The 22,194-nt window shown below is 44.4% G+C and overlaps 2 protein-coding genes across 2 annotated transcripts; both read left to right on the top strand.

Annotated features, from left to right (window-relative positions):
* Nucleotides 1–6,188: 6,188 nt before the first annotated feature.
* LOC103077619 (protein FAM187B-like) lies at nt 6,189–6,992 on the top strand. Its single transcript, XM_082931512.1, is given in 1 exon segment — nt 6,189–6,992. A coding segment is annotated over 1 exon segment (804 nt).
* Nucleotides 6,993–14,113: 7,121 nt separating this feature from the next.
* On the top strand, nt 14,114–18,574 carry LOC103090993 (protein FAM187B-like). The gene is made up of 2 exons (XM_007470978.1): nt 14,114–14,820; nt 18,187–18,574. The coding sequence occupies exons 1-2, from the start codon at nt 14,114–14,116 to the stop codon at nt 18,572–18,574; spliced, it is 1,095 nt and encodes a 364-aa protein (XP_007471040.1).
* Nucleotides 18,575–22,194: the final 3,620 nt, after the last annotated feature.

The following is a 22,194-nucleotide window of genomic DNA, read 5'->3' as shown; positions in this document are numbered from 1 at the left end:
GAGTGTTGGATTTCGTCAAATGCCTTTTCTGTATCAGTTGAGATGATCACATGATTTTCCCCCTTCTTTCTATCAACATGATGTATTACATTGGTTGATTTCCTTATGTTGAGTCACCATTCATGCATAAATGTCCCTTGGTCATGACTTCTGCCATTTTGCTATTTGTTTTCTATATGCCTTATAGCTTTTTTGCCCCTCATTTTCCCCATTACTCCCTTGTTTTGTTTAGTTAATGTTTTTGTAGTGAAATATTTTGATTCTCTTCTCATTTCCTATTGTGTATATTTTATGGCTATTTCCGTTGTGGTTACCATGGGGATTACATGAAGCTATAACACTTCAATATGAATTTATACCTGGTTAACATTATTTTTATTTATTTATTTATTTATTTATTTATATTTATTTATTTATTTATTTATTTATTTTTGGCTGCATTGGGTCTTCGTTGCTGCTGCAGGCTTTCTATAGTTGCGGTGAGCAGGGACCACTCTTCGTTGCAGTGCACAGGCTTCTCATTACAGAGGCTTCTCTTATTGCCGAGCACAGGCTCTAGATGCGTGGACTTCAGTAGTTGTGGCACACAGACTCAGTAGTTGTGGCTTGTGGGCTCTAGAATGCAGGCTCAGTAGTTGTGGTGCATGGGCTTAGTTGCTCCATAGCATGTGGGATCTTCCCGGACCAGGGCTCGAACCTGTGTCACCTGCATTGACAGGCAGATTCTTAACCACTGTGCCACCAGGGAAGCCCTATACCTGATTAACTTTAATAGCATGTAAAAACGCTGTTCCTATACCTCTCCATCACCTCCTTTTTATTATTGAGGTCACAAATTACACCTTTATACATTGTTTTCCCAGTAACAAAGGTTAATAATTATTTTTATGTCTTTTCTTTTAAGTCATGTAGAAAATTAAAATTGAATTTTAGTACAATAATACTAGCTTTTATAATTGCCCATGTATTTATCTTTACTGGAGATTCTATTTCTTTATACAGTTTCAAGTTACTGTGCAGCATCCTTTCATTTCAACCTAAAGGACTCTCTTTTGCATTTCTTGCAGGGTAGGTCTAATGGTAACAAACTCCCTAAGCTTTTGCTTATTTGGATGTGTTTTCATTTCTCCCTCATTGCTGAAGGGCAATTTTGCCAGTTATGGAATTCCTGGTTGAAAATTTTTTTCTTTTAGCACTTTGAATAGTTCAACCCATTGCCTTCTGGCTTCCAAGTTTTCTGATGAGAAATCAGCTGATACTCTTAATGAGGATCCCTTTATGTGACAGGTCGCCTCTATCTTACTGCTTTCAAGATTGTCTTTTTTTTTTTTTTGCGGTACGCGGGCCTCTCACTGTTGTGGCCTCTCCCATTGCGGAGCACAGGCTCCAGACGTGCAGGCTTAGCAGCCATGGCTCACGGGTCTAGCCGCTCCGCGGCATGTGGGATCTTCCCGGACCGGAGCATGAACCCGCGTCCCCTGCATCGGCAGGCGGACTCTCAACCACTGCGCCACCAGGGAAGCCCCAAGATTGTCTTTTTGTCTTTGTCTTTCAGCAGTTTCATTATAATGTGTCTTGGTGTGGATCTTTTTGTGTTTATCCTATTAAAGTTTGGTGAGCTTCTTGTGTCTTTGAAAGATTTGTGTCTTTCATCAAATTTGGGAGGTTTTCAGCCATTATTTCTTCAAATGTAGTTCTTTCTGTGGCTTTCTCTCTCTCATCTCCCTCTGGGACTCTCACAATATGTATGTGGTTCCACTTTATGGTGTTCCACAGGTCCCTTAGGTTCTGCTCACTTTTTCTCAACCTTTTATTCTTTCTGTTCCTCAGACTCAGTAATTTCAATTGTCCTATCTTCATGTTCACTGACTGTGTTTTCTGCCTGTTCACATCTGCTTTTGAACTCCTGTAGTGAATTTTTTCATTTTAGTAATTGTATTTTTCAGCTCCAGAATATCTTGTTGGTTTCTTTTTATATTTTCTACCTCTTTATTGATATTCTTATTTTGTTCATACATCATTTTGCCGTATTTTTCCATGTCTTTGTTAGCTTTTTGAGCATTTTATGACAGTTTATGTCTTTGTCTAGTGTGTCTGCCGCCTGGGCTTCCTCAGGGATGTTTGTTTGTTTTCCTTTGAATGGGTTGCTTTCCTGTTTCTTTATGCCTTGTGATTTTCTGTTGAAAATGGACATTTAAATCTTATAAGTGGTAACTCTGGAAATCATATTTTCCGCCTTCCCAGGGTGTGTTGGGGGTTGTTATTGTTGTAGACTATGTCTGTGCTGGGGATCAGCTTGAGGTGAAAGCTTAAGGTCATCTCAGATCTCTTCTGAGCTCACATCTTTCTCTGGGTTTGTGCAGTGACTTTCTAAATCCCCTCATATTGTGTGTGTATCAGTTGTTTTTGAAAGTCCTAATCCCTAAATGTCTGGATCCCAATAGGGGGGGAAGGGGAGAAAACCCAACTGTCCCTTTAAATCACTGGGAAGCCACTTTAGCCAGTGGGGGTTGAAAAAATGATGACCTGCCTCTGTGTCTGTACATCTGTGATCAGAAGCCGTAATCTGCAATCAGAACACAGAACCCTGATATTTGGAGGACAAGGTCCTTATTGCCCATCCCTCAATAATAACACCACCTGAGCACTTTATATACAGCATCTCAACAAATCCTCATAAGAGCACTGTGCAGCCAGTACCATTGAAATTCCTATTTTGAAAATGAGGAAACTGAGGTTCACAGAGAGAAAGCCGTTAGACCAGACCTTCAATTCAGGAAGAGGCTTCATTGCAGTTCCATAAAATATGTGAGAAAGAAAAACAACCCTTGGTATCTGGGAGCTGACCTGACACAAATAACGGGGTACTGGTATTTCTAGGAGCCAGCCTAGAGTTCACAGCTAGGTCACTGAACATAAACTATTTCATAGAATGCCAACATCACACAAAGTCTCTCTGTGACTGTGATGAACCAAGACAAAGTCAAGACCACTCCATAATCATGTCTGAACACAGACAAACAGAAACACTGTCCAAGCCACAAAAGACTAAACATCTCCCTCTCCCATTCTTCTCACCTTCCAGATAAGATAGAATTACTCCCACTTCCTGACAGCACCCCATTCAGAGAAAATCTCCACTTCCTTGAACTCATCCCCAAATCACATAAAACAAGCCCAAATTCTGTAAATCTGTTCTCACACTGTCTTACTGAAATGTTGTACCATTCTTATGGTGTGCACCTTCCCTCACTGCAGTTAGTCAACAAATCCAACTTTGTTGAACCACAAGTGTGTTCCTAGTCTTTGGCTGAAGTGCACTGGCACCTGCCAAATGTGTACCCGTCTCAAGGCCTTTGCATGTGCTGTGTGCTTAGTCCAGACTTTGCTTCCTCTGGCTCATCTTATGTAGTCTGCTCAAATGTCACTTTTTTTAGAGAGCCCTTCTCTCTCCATCCCATTTAAAATAGTCACTGTATTAGTTTGCTAGGGCTGCCATAATAAATGCAGCCATAACAAATGACTGGACGACTTAAACAACGGAAATTTGTTTCTTCACAGTTCTGGAGGCTGGAAGTCCAAGATCAAGGTGTTGGCAGGGCTAATGGCCTGCAAACAAAAGTAATGTAGATCCCTCCCAGGTCAAAGCATTTGACTATCCTTCCTTATTCCATAGCAGCTAATGATGCTGCAGGTGGTGCAGCCTCCACTGGCCATGGTATTTGAAGGGACTGTGTAGAGCAGAGCTCTCCAACTACCCACAGTAGACATGTAAGATGAGAAAAAAAAAATGTGTTAAGCCACTGAGATCCCAGAATTCTTTTGTTACACAGCATAACCTAACTTATCCCAATTAATACATCCCCCACTAGAGTGGAAGCTCCAAGAGGGCAGGGACTTAGCCTGGATCCTTAGTGCCTGTTGAAAGATCAGTAAACAATACTTATTTATGGAATAATTGGATATGCCAGGCACAAGAAGGTGAAGTTGCTGGGCATGGATTATTCTAATAAAAGGTGGATCTAGAAATGAAACTGATCCCAGAACCTGGGACTGAAGCCACTTGGCCACATTCCCACTAACTAACCACTGTGTTAATCCAAAGCTGGACCGTTCCAAGAATGTGACATCAGTAATCTCTTGAAAGCTTAATAACACCATAGTTTGTGATGGAAAGTTCTAATATCCCATTTTACAGATGGGGAAGTGAGGTTTAACAAGTCTCAGCAACTTGCCTGAAGGTCGTGTAGCTTACATAAGTAAGTACGTAAGTAAGTACCACTGTGCTTACCACAGTCCTGGTACAGCTGCTATTTCCTAACCATGGATGCTGTGACAAATATGGTTGGTTATACCAAATAAGCATTCTCTTCTACATCTCTCCTGCATACAAAGTCCTGATTATTTTTGGAGTCTTCAATGACTTCTATGGTCAGAGAAGGTTATACTTCCCCAGTCCTGGAGAACAAATTCTGATTGGCTTAAGCCAATCATGGAAATTTTCTTTCCTTTTGGAGGTTGATTTTGATCTGCACATGGGACCTAATTCTGGCCAATGGAACTTTAGGGGAGATCTGATGGGAGGATTTGGGGAATGGTTTTAACTTTATGATATAAAAGAACACTGCTTGTAGTAGACATTAGCTGCAGTAATTATTACTGACTGCCATTTTCTAAATGTTTCCTGGACATATTAGAAATCCATTTCCTTTGTTGGGTTGGTGAACTGCTAGTGCCATGTAACCATTTCTGGCCAATGGTTTGTGAGCAAATGACATGTGTCATTTAAGGCCAGAGCATTTAATTATAGACATGAAATCCTACAGAGCTTTCCTCCTCCTTTGGCATAAAACTGGAAATGTTTGGGATGGCAGTTGCTCAATCATCCTGTATCCCTGAGTGATTGTAATGCCAACCCACAAGGGACATGGAACATAAATGGGAAGTAAACTTGTGTTATTGTAAGTCATTGAGATTTGGATGACGTTTATTATAATAGCAAATAGCCTATCTTGAGTGATACAGAAATTAGTATCAGGATTGGGGTGCTGCTGTACTAAAAAAAAAAAAAAACACATGGCATTGGCTTAGATACAGAGGAAAGGGAACAAGAAAATTATTTGAAGCCAGAAAGATGGAGATTATTGCCTGAAATACTTTGGGAGGCAGATAACATACTTAACGAACTTGCAGCTTTAGGGGAAGCAGTTGGAACACAGGACACTAGGAGTGAATATTGGCCAAAGACGGCCCCAAATCAGGAAGACCTTTGAGAGTCAAAGTCCAGTTAGAACTCAGATTTTGTCAAGGATAAAATCAAGGATTAGCACCAATCAAATCATTATTAGCCATTGTTAAGATCTCTGAATAAATTAAGGTACTCCCAGGAAACACTTAAGATAGTCTGAGGTAGACAAAATGGCTTAGAATATGGCTTTCCATGGATGCCTGATAGAGTCTAAGGTACCTGCAATGAGAGAGAGGGAGAGAGAAATGAGGAACATCTTGAACAGAACTGTGGATGTGGGCGGTTTGTACATGGAGTTAGCTGGAGACTTAGAAGAATCCTTAGGTCCCACACTTTAGGAGACAGAAAGCAGGCTGAGAAAACTGCTCATGTGCCAAGGAGGGCACATCTTCCAATGTCACCTGAGATGTAGCCAAGGAAGATAATGGAAAAGTGGGTAACTCCCTGGAGAGTGAAGACATAAGCTACAGCGAGCAAAGATTTGGGAAGCTCCCCACCCTTAAGGAGTTGATTTGGTACTAATTAAGGAACCCTCCCCATCTATAAGATAGGAAGTCCTTACAGTATCTTTTCACTAGATTTTAGAAGTGATACAGACCAGTGATTTCTGCATGTCTTCCCTTATTCCCCTTTCCAATTGGGCATTTTGACCCATTCCATCATTGTATATTGGGTATGTGGAGAGCAAATAATTTGACTTTTTAGTTCACTCGTTCTGACATAGGTTCACTCATTGTGTTTCCTGCCCATCTTTTGTGGATATTTGAATCTTTGACTCTACAGCCTACACTAAGCTATTTGATGACATGAACTGAATTGGACTCCCGGAAGTGCAGTGGATCAAGGTCCATTCCACTGCCCAGGGCTGATGCCGAGTTCTGTGGGTGACTTCACAATGCCCCAATGGTTCCCAGCCTCCTTCTGTAGTCTGTAGGTGGCCATGTTGGCCACCTTGTGGCTGCTTAGCCTTTCTCTCCCCACTTCGTGGGCCCAGATGTTAGTCAGCTGTGCCTACAAGAGTCTCTGCCAGCAGGCCCTACTCTCAGGCCATGATGTTGTCCTGCAGTGTGACCATCTCAAGGCACGCTGGTACTTCTCTTCCATTCTGGGGGAGGATCTCTTGTTGCTCTCCTCAGTGCCTAACATAAAGAAACTGCCTGGGGGCAGCCTCCAATTGACCAACCCTCAGCCCTCCCAGACAGGCCTCTATCACTGTGAGGACAATGACAGTGCCCTCGTGGTAGAGTATGAGATTGATTTCCAAGATGTCACTACCCTACATATTACGCACAAAGGCCTGGGCCAAGAGCCCCTGTAGAATGAGACCCTGAGTCTGGGTGGCAAGGAGCTCATCTTCACCCACCAGGAGCCCTGGCAGGACTGTAACCGCTGTGGGGAGCCAGGTGAGCGCAAACGCCTGGGGTACTGCTACATCGAGGAGCCCCTGGAAAAACCCATGCCCTGTTGGCTCTATCTGCAAGAAGAGAAGGTGCAGTACAGACGCATGTGGCCTGAGATGCAGGTGGAAGCCTGCCTTATACCCTGCGGCCACATCAAGTAAATCAAACAGCCATACTTCACCTTTGACATTTCCCAGTTGGGCAAGTTGACCAACAACATGTGGCTCACCTGCCCCTTGGCCTCCATCTACAGGGGACTGGACCAGGGCATCAGCCCTGCCTTTAACCCTCACCCAGGCTCTGTTTCCTGTGCCTACCTGGGCCAGGGGGTTACCTTCCAATAGAAAAGCAGAGTCTGTCTCCCAGCCCATAAGCTTTCAAGGTCAATCTGTGCAGGAAGGGGTCTCTTCATGGGCTTGTTCGGATGTTCATTCAGCAAGAATTCCTGGCTGCCCCTTCTGAGCCAGGCCCCGGGTAGGTGATGTTGGGGACACAGTGGTGACCAACAAAGACCTAGTCCCTGCCCTTCTAGACTTCTGATATTCAGGGTAGGCCAAATGTAAAACCTAGAGACCAAGACATTCCGGCCCATGCTCATGCCAACATAGACTTTAGTGTGATTTCTGTCTTCTCACTGGACTCTGACTGATACAATTTATCTATCCATCCTTAATTATTACACCTTTACAATAAGTCATGATATCGGTAGTGTAGATTTTTCAACTTTGTTCTTCAAGATTGTCTTGGTTATTCTTGACGCTTTCTAAAAAAAGAAAAAAAAATTGAAATCAGCTTGTAGTTCCCATCCAAAAAAATACTGTTTTTAAAAAAAAAATATTGGGGCATCATTGAATCTAAAGATAAATTTGGGTAGAATCAATATTACAATATTTAGTCTTCCAATCCATGAACGTTGTAAACACTTTCATTATTTAGGCTTTCTTTAATTTCTCCCAGTAAGGTGCAGTTATTAATGTAGAGGTTTTACATACATTTTATTATATTTGTTCCTAAGTATTTGATATTTTCATGCAAGTTGTGTCTTTTTTTTCCAAATTTTGTTGTATATAAAAATATATTTGGTATTTATATATGACCTTGTAACTAATTATTTTGCTAAATTCACTTACCTGCAGTAAAATGCTGAATGGAGAAGTTGATGGCAGACATGCTTATGTTATCCTTAATATTTCACTATTAAATATAATTCTGCCCTAGGTTTTTAATAGAACTTCAATAGAAGATTAAGAAAATTCTTTTTCATTCCTATTTTTGCCAAGAGTTTTGAGCCATGAATGAGTGTTGAATTTTATCAAAAGATTTTTCTGCATCTACTGAAATGATAATATGGTTTTTCTCCTTCATTCTGTTAGTGTGGTGAATTACATTGCCTTCCTGGGATAAACCCAATTTGGTCATGATGTTTATCCTTTTTATTTATCATTGGAGGCAACTTGCTAATATTTTGCTTAGGATATTGTGTTCATGTTCATGAAAAAATGGCCTGATATTTTCCTTTGTTGTAATGTCCTTATAAGTTTTTGGTATCAAGGTGATTCAGACCTCATCAAAGTTTGGAAGTGTTCCACCCTTTATTATTTCTGGAAAGATTTTGAAAGACTTATGCCATTTCTTAATTGTTAAAAAATATCTGGAAGAATACACTGGTAAATCTCCCTGGGATTAGAGGGGGCTTGTGCATAAATTTTAAATTACAGACTCAATGCCTGTAATAGTAAATATAGAATGGTTCAGTTTTTCCTTGTGCCAGCATTGTTGAGGTTTTCAATGAATTTACCCATTTAATCTAAATTTTCATCAGTTTTGACCAAAAGTTTTTTGCAATATCCTCTTATTATCTTTTTATGCCAGTAATTTCTGTAGTAATGTCTCCTTTTTTGTTACTGTTATTAGTTATTTAGGGCTTCTTTCTGTTTTTTTTCCCCTTGATCAGTCTTGCTAGGGCTTTATCAATCCCATTCATCTTTTTAAAGAACCAACTTTTGGCTTGTTGATTTTCTTTATTGCACTTTTGTTTTCTATCAGTAGATTTCTGGTATTTGAGATGCTTGCTTTGATCTCCAAGTTTTATCCTTTTTTCTCCAGAGTATGTATTACAGTATGTAGGCTGTAAATTTCCCCCTAAGCACAACTTACCTGCATCCTGCAAGTTCTCATAAGTTATACTTTCATCTTCAGTCAGTTAAAAATACTTTCTGGGCTTCCCTGGTGGCACAGTGGTTGAGAGCCCACCTGCCAATGCAGGGGACATGGGTTCGTGCCCCGGTCTGGGAAGATCCCACATGTCGCGGAGCGGCTGGGCCCGTGAGCCATGGCCGCTGAGCCTGCGCCTCCGGAGCCTGTGCTCCGCAACGGGAGAGGCCACATCAGTGAGAGGCCCATGTACCGCAAAACAAAAAAAAACAAAAAACCTTTCTGTTTTCAATTGTGATTTCTCTTTTGATCTATTAGTTATTTAGACATTTCATTGTATAGTTTTCAGATATCTGGGGACGTTCTTTGTTGTCTTTTTGTCATTTGTGTCTAGCTTAATTCCACTGACCAAAAAATGTGATTCTATTCCTTTAACATTTATTGAGACTTGTTTTATGGCCTAGAATATGGTCAATTTTGGAAAATATTTCATATGAATGTGAAAAGAATGTATGTTCTGAAGTTAAGTGCAGAGTGCCATATATATGAATTAGGTCAAGTTTATATCATATGGTTCAAATCTTCTATATCGCTCCTAAATTTTTGTTTGCATGTTTAATTGTGGATTTGTCTATCTCAACATTTAGTACTATCAGGTTTTGCTTTATATACTTTTAGGTTCATACAAACTTAGGATGTCACTGTATCTTCCAGTTGGATTGACATTCTATAAAATGTCTCTTGCAAGTCTCTATTAATACTTTGACCCTTATATCTACTTTTGTTATTGGTATAACTACTACACCACTTTTCTTTTAGCTAATGTTTGCATGACATTTTCCCATGTTTTTACTTTCAACTTTTCTATATTCTTTTGTTTAAGGTAAATCTCTTTTAAGCAATATATATTTAGATTTTTGTTTTGGTATTAAGTCTGAAAATCTTTGTCTTTTAATTGGAGTATTTAGTTCATTTACTTTTAATGTAATTACTGATTTAGTTGGGTTTAAATCTACCATATTCCTATTTGTTTTCTACTCGTTCTGTCTCTTCTTTAGTTATTTTGCCTTTTCTTGCTTTTGAATTCACCGAGTATTTTTTTAAATTGTCATTCCATTTTCTCATCTGTTAACTTATTAGATATGCATTCTTTTTTCATTTACTCTAGAGCTTACATTAATTCTCACTTACTATAATCTAATATAAATTTGTACTTGTACCATGTCCTAGACAATGCAGAGACCTTACGACCTTTTAGCTCCATTTACTCCCCTTCCATTTGTTGTACTCTTGTTATCAGGTATTTTTATTTTACATATATTTTAAACCCCACAAGACATTATTTTAAAACACTCTGAATATTAATTTAGTTTTAACCACATATTTATTCTTCTGGTGCTTTTCATTCCTGTATTACCTTGCTTCCGTTTGGGACCATTTTCCTGCTGCCTGGAGAATTCTCCTTAGTATTACCTTTAATGTGCTCTGCTGTGGTGAATTCTCTCAGCTTTCATCTGAAAGTATCTTTATTTTTTACCTCCATCTTTGAAGAATATTTTCATTGTATATAGAATTCTATACGTAGAATTCCAGATGGCAGTCATTTGCTTTTAGTGTTTTGAAGATGTCATTCCATTGTCTTTCTAACTTTCATTATGTCTGTTTAAAAGTCAATGTAGAGTGTTATGATTGTTGCTTTGAAAGTAGTGTATCCTGTGACAAAGCGAGAGAGAGGCATGGACATATATACATTACCAAACATAAGGTAGATAGCTAGTGGGAAGCAGCCACATAGCACAGGGAGATCAGCTCGGTGCTTTGTGACCGCCTGGAGGGGTGGGATAGGGAGGGTGGGAGGGAGGGAGACGCAAGCGGGAAGAGATATGGGAACATATGTTTATATATAACTGATTCATTTTGTTGTGAAGCTGAAACTAACATACCATTGTAAAGCAATTATACTCCAATAAAGATGTTAAAAAAAAAAAAAAGTAGTGTATCTTTTTCTCCTATGGCCATTTTTTAAATTTCCTCTTTTGTTTTCTGCAGTGTTTTCCTATAAATTGCCTAGGTGTGGTATTATTTTTTGTCTTGTTTTGCTTTTGATATCTATTTATTTATCTATCCTGTGTGGAGTTTGAAGACCTTCTTGAATTTGTGCCTTGATGTCTTTCATCAGTTTTGGAATATTTTCATTCAGTATCTCTTCAAGTATTACTTATGTTCCTGTCTCTCCTTTTCTTCTGAATCTCCATTTACATAAATGTTAGACTTTTTCACCATGTCCCATGTCTCTGACACTCTTTTGTGTATTTTCCTATTGTTTTCCTTAGCATGCTTCAGTATAGATATTCTCTATGAACCCATATTTCATTTACTCTCTTCTATTGTGTCCAAAAGATTGTTACCCCACCTAGTGAATCCTTAATTTCACAAATTTTACTTTTTTATTCTAGTGTTTCCATTTGATTCTTCTATATAGATTCAAAATCCTCATCTTGTCATCTCTTAGACGTACTAATCTAAGTGTAGACTTTATCTTAAAGTCTATACTTGTTATTAGCAAGAGGGCAGTCTGATATAAGCTACTCAAATGTAGCAGTGAGCAGAAATCTCACACATATTATTTAAAGAATAGCAGGGAATTTGGAGTCTCATGTGAAATGTCTTGGATTTTACATGTTGGTCACAGATTTAAATATTCTAAAAACACCTTAGGGAGGCCAGTTAAAACATTTCTTCAGGCTGGCTCCAGCTAGTGTGACTTCTCACCCAGATAAAGTGAAAGTTGGAAGTGAGCTTTCTCACAGTGTCCCCATAGCCCTGTTTACTTGTTTAGAAAAGATTCCCTGGGCTGAGGAGAGAGACAGAGAGGGAGAGAGATGGGGGGAAGCAATAGGGGTATAAATGTTAATATGTCTCAGACAGAGGGTCTTTATAAAGTTCTGGGAAGCAGACAAAAACTCTAGATGGGGCTTCCCTGGTGGCGCAGTGGTTGAGAGTCCGCCTGCCGATGCAGGGGACACGGGTTCGTGCCCCAGTCCGGGAGGATCCCACATGCCGCGGAGCGGCTGGGCCCGTGAGCCATGGCCGCTGGGCCTGCGCGTCCGGAGCCTGTGCTCCGCGACGGGAGAGGCCACAGCAGTGAGAGGCCCACGTACTGCAAAAAAAAAAAACAGAAACAAAAAAACAAAAAACAAAAAAAACTCTAGATGGTTTTGTAGACCTGAGAGCAGAAGGGGTGAGGGTGGCAGCAAGATAACGTAAGCGTACAGCTTATGCCAAACATAGCCTGTAAAACCCCCACATGGGGTAGGGGCATGACCAAGAGAGCCCCCAGCCATTAGAAGCCAGGTAGAGGAAGGCAGGATATCTTAGCAAAGACCTAGATGAACCTCTGACCTCACCCACTCAGCACTCTACCCCTTGTCCTTTCCTCCTTAGTCACTCTGGCCTCCATACTCTTTACATATACTAGTCAGGCAGCCATGTCAGGGTCCAGCCCTCTCCTGGAAATATCCTTCCTTCAAATACCCACATGGCTCTTTATCTCACCTCACTTAGGTGTTTGGGAAAGTTCCCCTCCTCAGAGAATGCTCAGACAGGCCTGCTCATCCCCTCTAAAATAGCCCATCCCCACACACCAACATTTTACTTTCCATCCTCATTTCCCTGCTCTATTTTTCTCTTTAACAATTATTACAGTTGATCCTCATTATTCAAGGATTTCACACTTGTGAATTCACCTACTCACTAAAATTTATTTGTAACCCCCAAGCCAATACCCTCAGTGCTCTCATAGTCATTTGCAGACATGCACAGAGTGGTGAGAAAATTGAGTCACCTAACAATGAGCATTCCCAGCTGAGGCCAAACAAGTTGACACTCTGCCTTCTTGTTTTAGCTCCCATACTGTGTTAGCAAGTATCCTTTTCATGGTCTATTTAGTGCCATGTTTTTTGCATTTTTGTGCTATTGGTGATTTTGCTATTTAAAATGGCTCCCAAGCATGGTGCTAAAATGTTACCTAAGTGCCTTATGATGTTAGGTTAGCTTTGTTCAGGCATGAGTTACAGGGCTGTTGGCTACAACTTCAGTGTTAATGAAATAACAGTATATATTGTGCCTTTAAACAAAAACATACATGAAACAAGGTTATGTGTTGATCAGCTGACAAAAATACTGTGACCAAAGGCTTATAGGACCCTAGCTTTGTATTTCTCCTAGGACCACTGTTTCATTATCTTGTAATTCAGCGACTTTATAGAACGTACTTCCATGAATAATGAGAATCTACTGTATCTGACATTATGTTTATTATCTGTCTCTTCCACTAGAAGGTAAGCTCAAGGAGGGCAGTTGTCTAAACTGTTCACTGCTTTGATTAGAATACCAACCAGCACATAGTAGGCATTCAGTAAACATTTGTGAAATGAGTGAACAATGGCAGGTCAAGCCTGCACAATAATTATTTTTTAATATTTATTTATTTATTTGGTTGCACCGGGTCTTAGTTGCAGCAGGGGGGCTCTTTAGTTGCGGTTCGCCAGCTCCTTAGTTGCGGCCTGTGGGCTCCTTAGTTGCAGCATGCGGGCTCCTTAGTTGTGGCATGCATGTGGGATCTAGTTCCCTGACCAGGGATCGAACCCAGGCCTCCTGCATTGGGAGCATGGAGTCTTATCCACTGTGCCACCAGGGAAGTCCCATAATTATTTTAAATTTGAGAACTGAGAAGAAGTTTAGGAAAGGGTTTGGGAAGTGGGCAACTGAGAAAAATATTTGTTTGTTTAAAATGAATTGAGTCATGCAGATATCTGTGGGAGGACCAGCATGTGCAAAGGTCCTGAGGCAGGAGCTCTTTACTTGCCTGATATGTTCAGGGGACTGCAGGGAGGCCAGCATGGCTGGAGCAGTTGGGTGGGGAAGCGTAGGATGTCAGAAGGGAACCAGAGAGGATTTATTCACCTCTCCATCCCTAGTACTAAGAAGTGTGCTCAGAACATAGTAGGTGTTCAGAAAAAATGTGTTGAATGTTCACATGTGACACTTTAACACCAAAGTTGGGGCATGGTAGAGAAAACCCTGAATAGACAAATTAAGTGTCCTGCTGACCAAGCAGAGTGGAAGGCTTATCACAGAAATGAAATAAGATTGTTAACTTGTCACAGAACAAATGTGGGAATTGTGACCTCACATCCCATGGGGGTGGGCTACAGTTCATCCTGCTGCCCAAGGCTGAGACTTGAGTTTCATGGATGACCTCACAAAGTCCAGGGTGGTGCCCAGCCCACTGCCACAGTCCCAGTCCACCATGTTGACCACCCTGTGGCTGCTGCTCAGCTTTGCTGTCCCGGTGCTGAGGTCACACTTTTCCATCAGCTGTCCTAATCAGCATTGCCAGCTGGCCCTACTCTCAAACAATGATATCTTCCTGCACTGCAATGCCTCTGAGGCACAGTGGCAATTCTTCCTGCCAGTCAAGACCACCTGGACCAACAACCCCTTCACTAACTCCAACATGGAAACAATGCCCGATGGCAGGCTTCTCATTAGAAATCCATTGCCCTTGCAGACAGGCTTCTACAACTGCCAGGACAAGGGTGGCAGGAAGGTGGTACAGTACGAAATTGACTTCCAGGATATTGAAACCATACATATCACACACAAAGGCCTGGGCCAAGAGCCCCTGCAGAATGAGACCCTGAGTCTGGGTGGCAAGGAGCTCATCTTCACCCACTGGGAGCCCTGGCAGGACTGTAACCGCTGTGGGGAGCCAGGTGAGCGCAAACGCCTGGGGTACTGCTACATCGAGGAGCCCCTGGAAACGCCCATGCCCTGCTGGCTCTATCTGGGAGATGTGAATCTGTGGTCCAGTCGCATGCGGCCTGAGATGCAGGTGGAAGCCTGCCACGTCCAGTGCACGTCATCAAACGTGGAATACGTCACTTTTGACAACTTCAAGCTCAGTGAGAAGTTGGGATCTGCGTGGCTCACCTGCCCCTTAGGATCCATCTACAGGTGATGGAAGCGAGTTCCAGCCCTGCCCTTGGCCCCTTGCCAGGGCTCTCCCCATCTGGGAGCCTTTGTGGGTTAATCTGTGCAGAGAGGGAGGAGTTCTACGTGGGTCAGCCCCGCAGCCTCTCTCCACTGGCTTCTTTAGATATTCCTTTGGCGAGAATCTCCTGGTGCCCACTGAGTCACACACAGGTAGAGCAAGGACAGCTAACACAGAGGAAGCGCTCAGCTGACTCCGTGTCCAGCCCTGTGCTGGGTGGTGCTATGGACGTGGCAGTCGTCAGGCAGCTGCAGGCCTGGCCCTTAGGAAGCCCCCAGCCCAGCGGGGAGATGGCCCAGGGTGGTCAGGGCTGGGATGGGAGAAGCCCAGGCAAATGATGGGGCTGTGCTTGGGGTAGCCCGGGAAGCTGTGAGACTCTGAGGCCTCAGACTCATCTGGGAAGGTCAGCAAGCCCGGGAGGAGAGGACGGTGCCCCAGGGATGCCCGTCAAGACCTGTGCCCTGGCGCTCCCATTCATGTTCTTGTCTTCCTGCCTGGAGCCCCTGGGAAATCTCCCTGTCCTCTCATTTTCCCCAGCCCACCTGCCCCTACCCCAGTAATAAGAACTACAACCACTCACAGTGCTGCGCTTTCCCCATGGGCTCGTTCCTGGGCAAACACTCTTAATAAACTCAAAGGAGGCCCACTTATAGATGGGGAAACTGCAGCTCAGAAGGGTGCAGTCCTTGCCTGGGGGAATCCGTGGTGGGAGGTGGCAGCGCAGACCCCACAGCTCACATACTTGGCCATGGGGACCCTCTTGCCCTCCTTCCCCGCTCGCCAGTGGCAGCCTCTTCCTTGCAAGCGGGGAGCCGGAGCACCCTCTTGGGGCCTCTGCAGCCACAGGTTCTGTGGAACCTGGCCTCACCGCCTCCATCTGCTTTTCTTTCCCTTGCTCATCCCAGCTGTCACTTCTATTCTTCTCTTTTTCTCTCTATATCTTTTCATCTCCCTTTCTCCTTTCTTCCTCCTCCTCAAAGTATAAAAGTAACACCTGCTTCCTTAAAAAAGCCCGCAAAGAGGGAAGAGATATGGGAACATATGTATAACTGACTCACTCTGTTATAAAGCAGAAACTAACACACCATTGTAAAGCAATTATACCCCAATAAAGATGTTAAAAAAAAATAAAAATAAAAATAAAATAAAAATTAAAAAGCCCGCAATTCAGAAATGCAGGAATGTGCACGTGACCCCTCCTCCCAACTAGACGGGGACACCTACTCTGTGTCTTTGCCAGATAAGGACCACCCAAGTGCCCATCACAGGGAACTTAAGAAGAGAGGTCAGTGAGGCTTCAAGATTTGCCAGGTCTCTAGGGAGCTGAGGGGAGTAGAATTTCATGTGAGGTTTCTGTCTCGGGCTCTGGATTCAGCCAGGCCTGGGTTCCAGTCCTAGCCCTGGCACTTTCCTGCTGTGTGACTTTGAGCCTGTGGCTTCTCTCTGGGCCTCAGCTTCCCCATCTGTAGAATAAGGGTTGTATTAGTTTCCTATGGCCGCCGTAACAAAGTACCACAAACCAGGTGGCTTAAACCAACAGAAATTTCTTCTCTTACAGTTCTGCAGCCTAGAAGTCAGATCAAAGTGTCCGCAGGGCCCTGTACCCTCTGAGATGCTAGGTAGAATCCTTCCTTGCCTCTTCCTAGTTTCTGGTGGTGGCCGGCAATTCTTGGCCTGCCTTGACTTGTAACTGCATCACTCCAGCCTCTGCCTCTGTCACCAGCTGGCGTTCTCCCCGTGTGTCTATGTCTCTGTGTCTCTTCTCCTTTTCTTATATGGATACAGATCATATTGGATTTAGGGCCCACCTGACTCCAGTGTGGCCTCATCTGAACTAATTACATCTGCAACAACCCTATTTCCAAATAAGGTCACCTTCTGAGGTTCTGGTTAGGACGTGAATTTGGGGAGTACAGAGGTCTTCCTGGCCCTGGCCTCTTGGGGTCATTGTGATCTCTAAGGGGGCAAATGCCTGTAAAGACACTTACGACAGTGTCTGACACGGGGTTCCACACGCTAATAGGTGTTACTATTGCTTTTATGATCACTGGCCTTGTCAGTATTGTCTGTTGACCGTCCCCTCTTTTTCCCAGCCACAATGGGTGTGTTATATGCCTGATTCACGTATTCACTTATCACATTTTTCCCTGAGCATTTACAAGCCGAGCACTGTTCTAGGTACCGTAGATGCAATGAAGAACAAAACTGAAAAAGATACCTGCTCGCAGAAACTAACACACCATTGTAAAACAATTGTACTCCAATAAAGACGTTAAAAAAAAAAAAAAAAAGATACCTGCTCTCATGGAGTGATAAACCAATTACATGAATGAAACACAGTTATTATATTATATTATATTATATTATTTTTTTGGTAGAAAAAATACTTTATTGTGATAATCATTTATCACCATCATATAAGTATCTGTACTAAAAACATGTTAAGTATAATCTTCTTTATAATTGCCACAAGAAAATTATAAACCAATTTCACTTATGAACATTGTTGGAAAAACTCAATAAAATTTAGCAAATGAAATACAGCTCAAAAGAACGGCTGCTGGTGGTCTGGAGGGGTTGACAGCATCCTCAACTGACAACCAGCAAGGAAACGGAGACCTGTATCCTACAACCCTACAACCGCAAGGAACTAAATTCTGCCAACAACCTGAACAAAGTTGGAAGGAAACACACAGTATTTTAGATGGTGATAAAGGAGGGGGAATGGGAGTGAGGGAGGTGAAAGTTTTAAATAAGGAGGTCAGGGAAAGTGTCTCTGAGAAGGTGCCATCAGCCAAGACTGAGAGAAGGTGAGAGAGTCCTGTGCTCTAAGGGAGAGCGTTTCAGGCTGAGGGAATGGCCAGGGCAAAGGCCCTGAGGCAGGACTGTGTCCAGCATGTCAGAGGAACCTCTAGGAGGTGTGGCTGGGGCAGAGTGAATGAGGGAGAGCAGAGGAAATGGGGCCAGGCAGGTAAAGGGGGGCACGCATCAATTAGGGAGTGTCCTTGCTAACTCCTCCAAATAACCCTCGGAGGTTGTGGCAGTCATGACACCCCCAGGTATCTTTGAGCCTTCAAATGGAGGCTCAAAGAGCTATATAGGCATTTGGCCAAATGGCCGGGGCAGTAAGGGGCAGGGCTCTGAGAGCTCCCAGCCTTCCAGCCCCCATCCTCCCCTTACTCGCTGCTGGGTCTCTCTCCCTGGAGGGGGTGCTCTGTTTGCTGTTCCCAGGGAGAAGGGAGAAGGGTGCTGCCGTCTCCACCTCTTTTCAGACATCGGTCCCCCCTTTCTCTCTGGGGCACTGCAGCTGACCTTGTCCTCCTTTGCAGGCCCATCATCTGGGAAGCCGACAACCTCCCACTGACCTGGAAGGACCAGCTCTCGGGCCAGGCTGTCAGCACCGTCCTGGACACCTCCAACGGTGGCAATCGGCTGCAGGTCTTCCAGCCAGCCACTTATAAATGCTTTGTGCAGCAGGAGCTCTCGGCTCAATTCAACCCCAAGTCCGATCTGGATATACCGGCGTCTCTGAGCACAGAAGACTTTGGACAACAGCCGGAGGAAGAGGAGGCCCAGAGAGGAAAGGCTGGCTCCGTCCTCAAGGGGCTGAGGCTGCTGCTGCTAGCGGGCACAGTCCTGGGCCTGCTTGGGGCGCTGCTCAAACTCTTCCACCCTTCCCGGGGCAGGAAGAGAAACCAGGTGTTGCTGGTGAAATAAAGCGAGCCCTCGGGGCCCAGGAGACCTGGCCCCCTGCGCCTTCATCGCCTCATCTGTCCTCCCGTAGCTCCTGCCCTGGGCCCACCCACACCTCCCACTCTGAACGTGTGTGGACCAAAACAGACCCGGGGCCACAGCCAAGGGTGACTGACCTCTCCCTGTGAACTCATTCGCAATCCCCATGCCACAGATGAGGAAACTGAGGCTAGACTACCTGTCTAGTCATTGGATGGGGGGCGGGGAGCCAGTTCAAACCCAGGTTGCCTGGCTCAAGCCTCGTGCTCTTCACCGGGAGGAAGGGAGGGGTGTGATGAGGCCATTTTGGGGAGAGTCTCTGGGTGTGTAAATTGTAGCCACTTTACTCACTGCTCTCCCAAGGACGAGGGCGGGGACGGGGGATGGGAGCGGGTCACCCTCAGACCCCCCAGATCTGCACTGGGCTGCTGCCTTGCCCGTCCGTTGCTCCCACCTTGCCTCAGTGGTGCCTAGGGCCTCCAGGCCTCGCCATAGCTCCCCAAGTTAGAGGTGCCACCAGAGTGGTGGCCCAGGCAGCAGACACGCATCACCCTTCCTGGCTCTTGCAGTGGCGAGAGCTCCCTCGGACACCCCAGAAAGGGGAGACAGGCCCCTCCACTGGGACAAGGCATCAGGCCTGGCCCAGCTGACCTGTGGGTATCACCAGTCCCAGCTGTTCCCAAAAATGTTATACACTATTTAGCAGGGTGCAAGTGTCAGACCTAAAATATTAATGCCTTGTAAAATTCATGGCCCTGCTATTCCACTGTGAAGCAACAACAAGACAGATCTGAAACTCCCAGAACTTCTGCCCCCGAGGAGAGGGAAGCACTCACCCCTCGCATCCCAGACACCATTGCCAAAACACCTAAGGCTTCATGTGGTGCCCAGAGATGCAAAGATTCCTGCAGAAAGGGGAAATGTTCATGGAGAACTAAAGGGGGTCCATTGGGAAGCAGAAGCAGAGAATAATGACAATAATAGCAAACATTTGGGGGTCTCCTAGCATGGTCAGAATGCACACCCTTTGCAAACGTTATGTCCTCACAGCCACCCATGAGGCTGGGGTTACTATGAACTTCTTTTTGTAGCTGAGAACACTAAGGCACAGAGGGCTCAAGCAAGCTGCCTGAGGTCACATAGTGAAGTTGGGAGGGGGCCAGCAATGGAAGAGTGAAAGAAGACCTCTGGGCGGCCCCCAGACCTGCTCCCAGGAAACCCCCAGGGCCCTGTAACCACAGCAGCCCATTGTGTAGCAGCTGGAAGTGGAACAGCCAGAGCCAAGCATGGGTCCAATGCCCAGGCCTGTCTGCACAGCACTGAAGGCCACCCAACCCACACCAAGGCTGTCAGTGCCCTACTGTGCAGGGAAGACCCTAAGGTGACCCCAGTGATTCCCAACTCCTGGTGTCCGTGCCTTTGTGTGACTACCCATGCCTTCAGTGTAGATGGCACCTGTGACTTGCTTCTAACCAGTGGAATATTAGGAAGGTGTTGGGTGTTGCTCCTTCTATCAGGTTACATTACCTAAGACTCTGTCTCAGCCGGCTAGAGCTGGCCTGATAAAGTAGGCAGCTGTGTTGAGTAAACCCACTTGGCAGGGAGCTATGGGCAGCCTCTGGGAGATGCAAGTGTTCACCCTTTGAGGGTGACAGCCTCTATCACACAGTCTCAAGGGAATGAATTCTGCCAACAACTCGAATGAGTTTGGAAGCAGATTCTTCTCCAGTTGAGCCTCCAGATGAGAACACGGCCTGACCAACACCTTGACTATAGTCTTGTAAACCCTGGGTAGAGGACTCAGCCAAGCCACGTCTGGCCTCCTGACCCACAGAAACTAGGGGATCATAAATATGTGCTGTTTAAGCTACTAAATGTATGGCAATTTTTTATGCAGTGATAGGCAACTGATAACACCCAGCCATATCCCCCAGTCCACCATGAAGTCCCCTGAAGCTTCAGCTGTCACATGGATGGCTCCTGAAGGTACCAGTGACTTCCTAACTCCCCTGAGAAGCCTGCTGAGCCAGGTGTGGGGCAGGCTGATAGCCAGGCCGTCAGTGCTCCCAGGAGAAATCCATATTCATGAAGGGTGGGAGTGGGAGGGTAGACAACCAGCTTCCCCAGCCCTTGATGGTACAACTCAGAGGCACATTCCACACCTTCTCTAGGAGGGTCCCCAGTGATCCCAGTGTACACAGCTACAACCAGCTCATTAGGGCACCTTTTATCAGCTCACCCCCTTTCCCGCCTCACTGTCTCTTACCTCTGCTTCCCGAGAAAATATTCTTCAAATATTTTTTCAGCCCCACATTCCCTCCCCTCTCCTGGGACTCCAAAGACATGAATTTAGAGCTGCTGTTGTCTCACAGGTCCCTGAGACTTGGTTAATTTTCCTCCAATCTTTTCTGCTGTTCAGGTTGGAGAATATTTACTGATCTGTCTTCAAGTTCACAGACTTCTTCCTCTGTCATAGCCATTCTGCTGTTCAGTCCACCCAGTGAGCCTTTTACTTTGGTTATTGTATATTTTAGTCCTAACATTTCCATCTGGTTGTTCTTTATAGGATCTTCTATCTCCTCATTGATATGTTCTATTTTCATATTTGCTTTTAGGGGATCCTTAACTGAGACACCAACGTTGCTAACTCAGTGGCCCCCATGAGCCAAGCAGGAAACATAAGTCAGGGAAAAGGCCTTGGGAGGCTGCTGCGATGTAGAGGTTCTTACCCCAGATTGACGGGCCTGGTACTTCTGAAAGTTCCATGTGATTCTAGAGATTGAGATGTTTGAGTGAAACTATCCAATTTATGAATGTTGGCTCAAAATTGTTTTCAAACACAGTGCCAGCCAAATGAGACATATCTGCAGGCTGAATTCAGCCCATGGCTGTTAGTTTGCTTCAACCTTGATTGGGGTCAAGTGTATATTTCCATTTTTGATTATTCATTCAACAAATATTTGCTAGCTGGAGTAGCCAAGGACAGTTTCTCTGAAGAGATGACATTTCAGATGAGCCCGAATAACAAAAAACTGGGTAAGTAGGGATCTGGAGGAAGGGTGTATTAGTGTCCTATAGCTGCTGTAATGAATTACCACAGACTTAATGGCTTAAAACAACACACATTTGTAATCTTACAGTTCTGAAGGTCAGAAGTCCAAAATGGGTCTTATTTGGCTAAAATCAAGGTGTCAGCAACTGGATTCCTCCAGAGGCTTGAAGCGGAGAATCCTTTTGCTTAAAGCCAGCAACACTGTATTTTCAGATGTCTCTCTCTCTCTCTCTCTCTCTCTCTCTCTCTCTCTGTCTCTGACTCTCCTGCTTCCCTCTTGGAAGGACGCTTGTGATTATATTGGTCCCACCCAATAATCCAAAATAATCTCCCCATCTCAAGATCCTTACCTTAGTCACACCTGCAAAGTCCCTTCCACCATGTCAGGCAACATATTCACAGGTTCTGGGGATTAGGAGTGACCCTCTTTGGAGGGCCACTATTTAGCCTACCATAAGCAATTCCAGGCAGAGGTAGCATTTATAAGGGCTCTGGGTGAGTGTCTGCAGTGGATGGAGGACTACCAAGGAGGTAGCCAGGGGCCAGATCGTGT

The sequence above is a fragment of the Lipotes vexillifer genome, unplaced genomic scaffold (genome assembly GCF_000442215.2).
Source record: "Lipotes vexillifer unplaced genomic scaffold, Lipotes_vexillifer_v1.1 scaffold182, whole genome shotgun sequence".
Taxonomy (NCBI): Eukaryota; Metazoa; Chordata; class Mammalia; order Artiodactyla; family Lipotidae; genus Lipotes; species Lipotes vexillifer.
The sequence above is the reverse complement of the archived record's forward strand: the minus strand, read 5'-3'. Positions and strand labels throughout refer to the sequence as shown.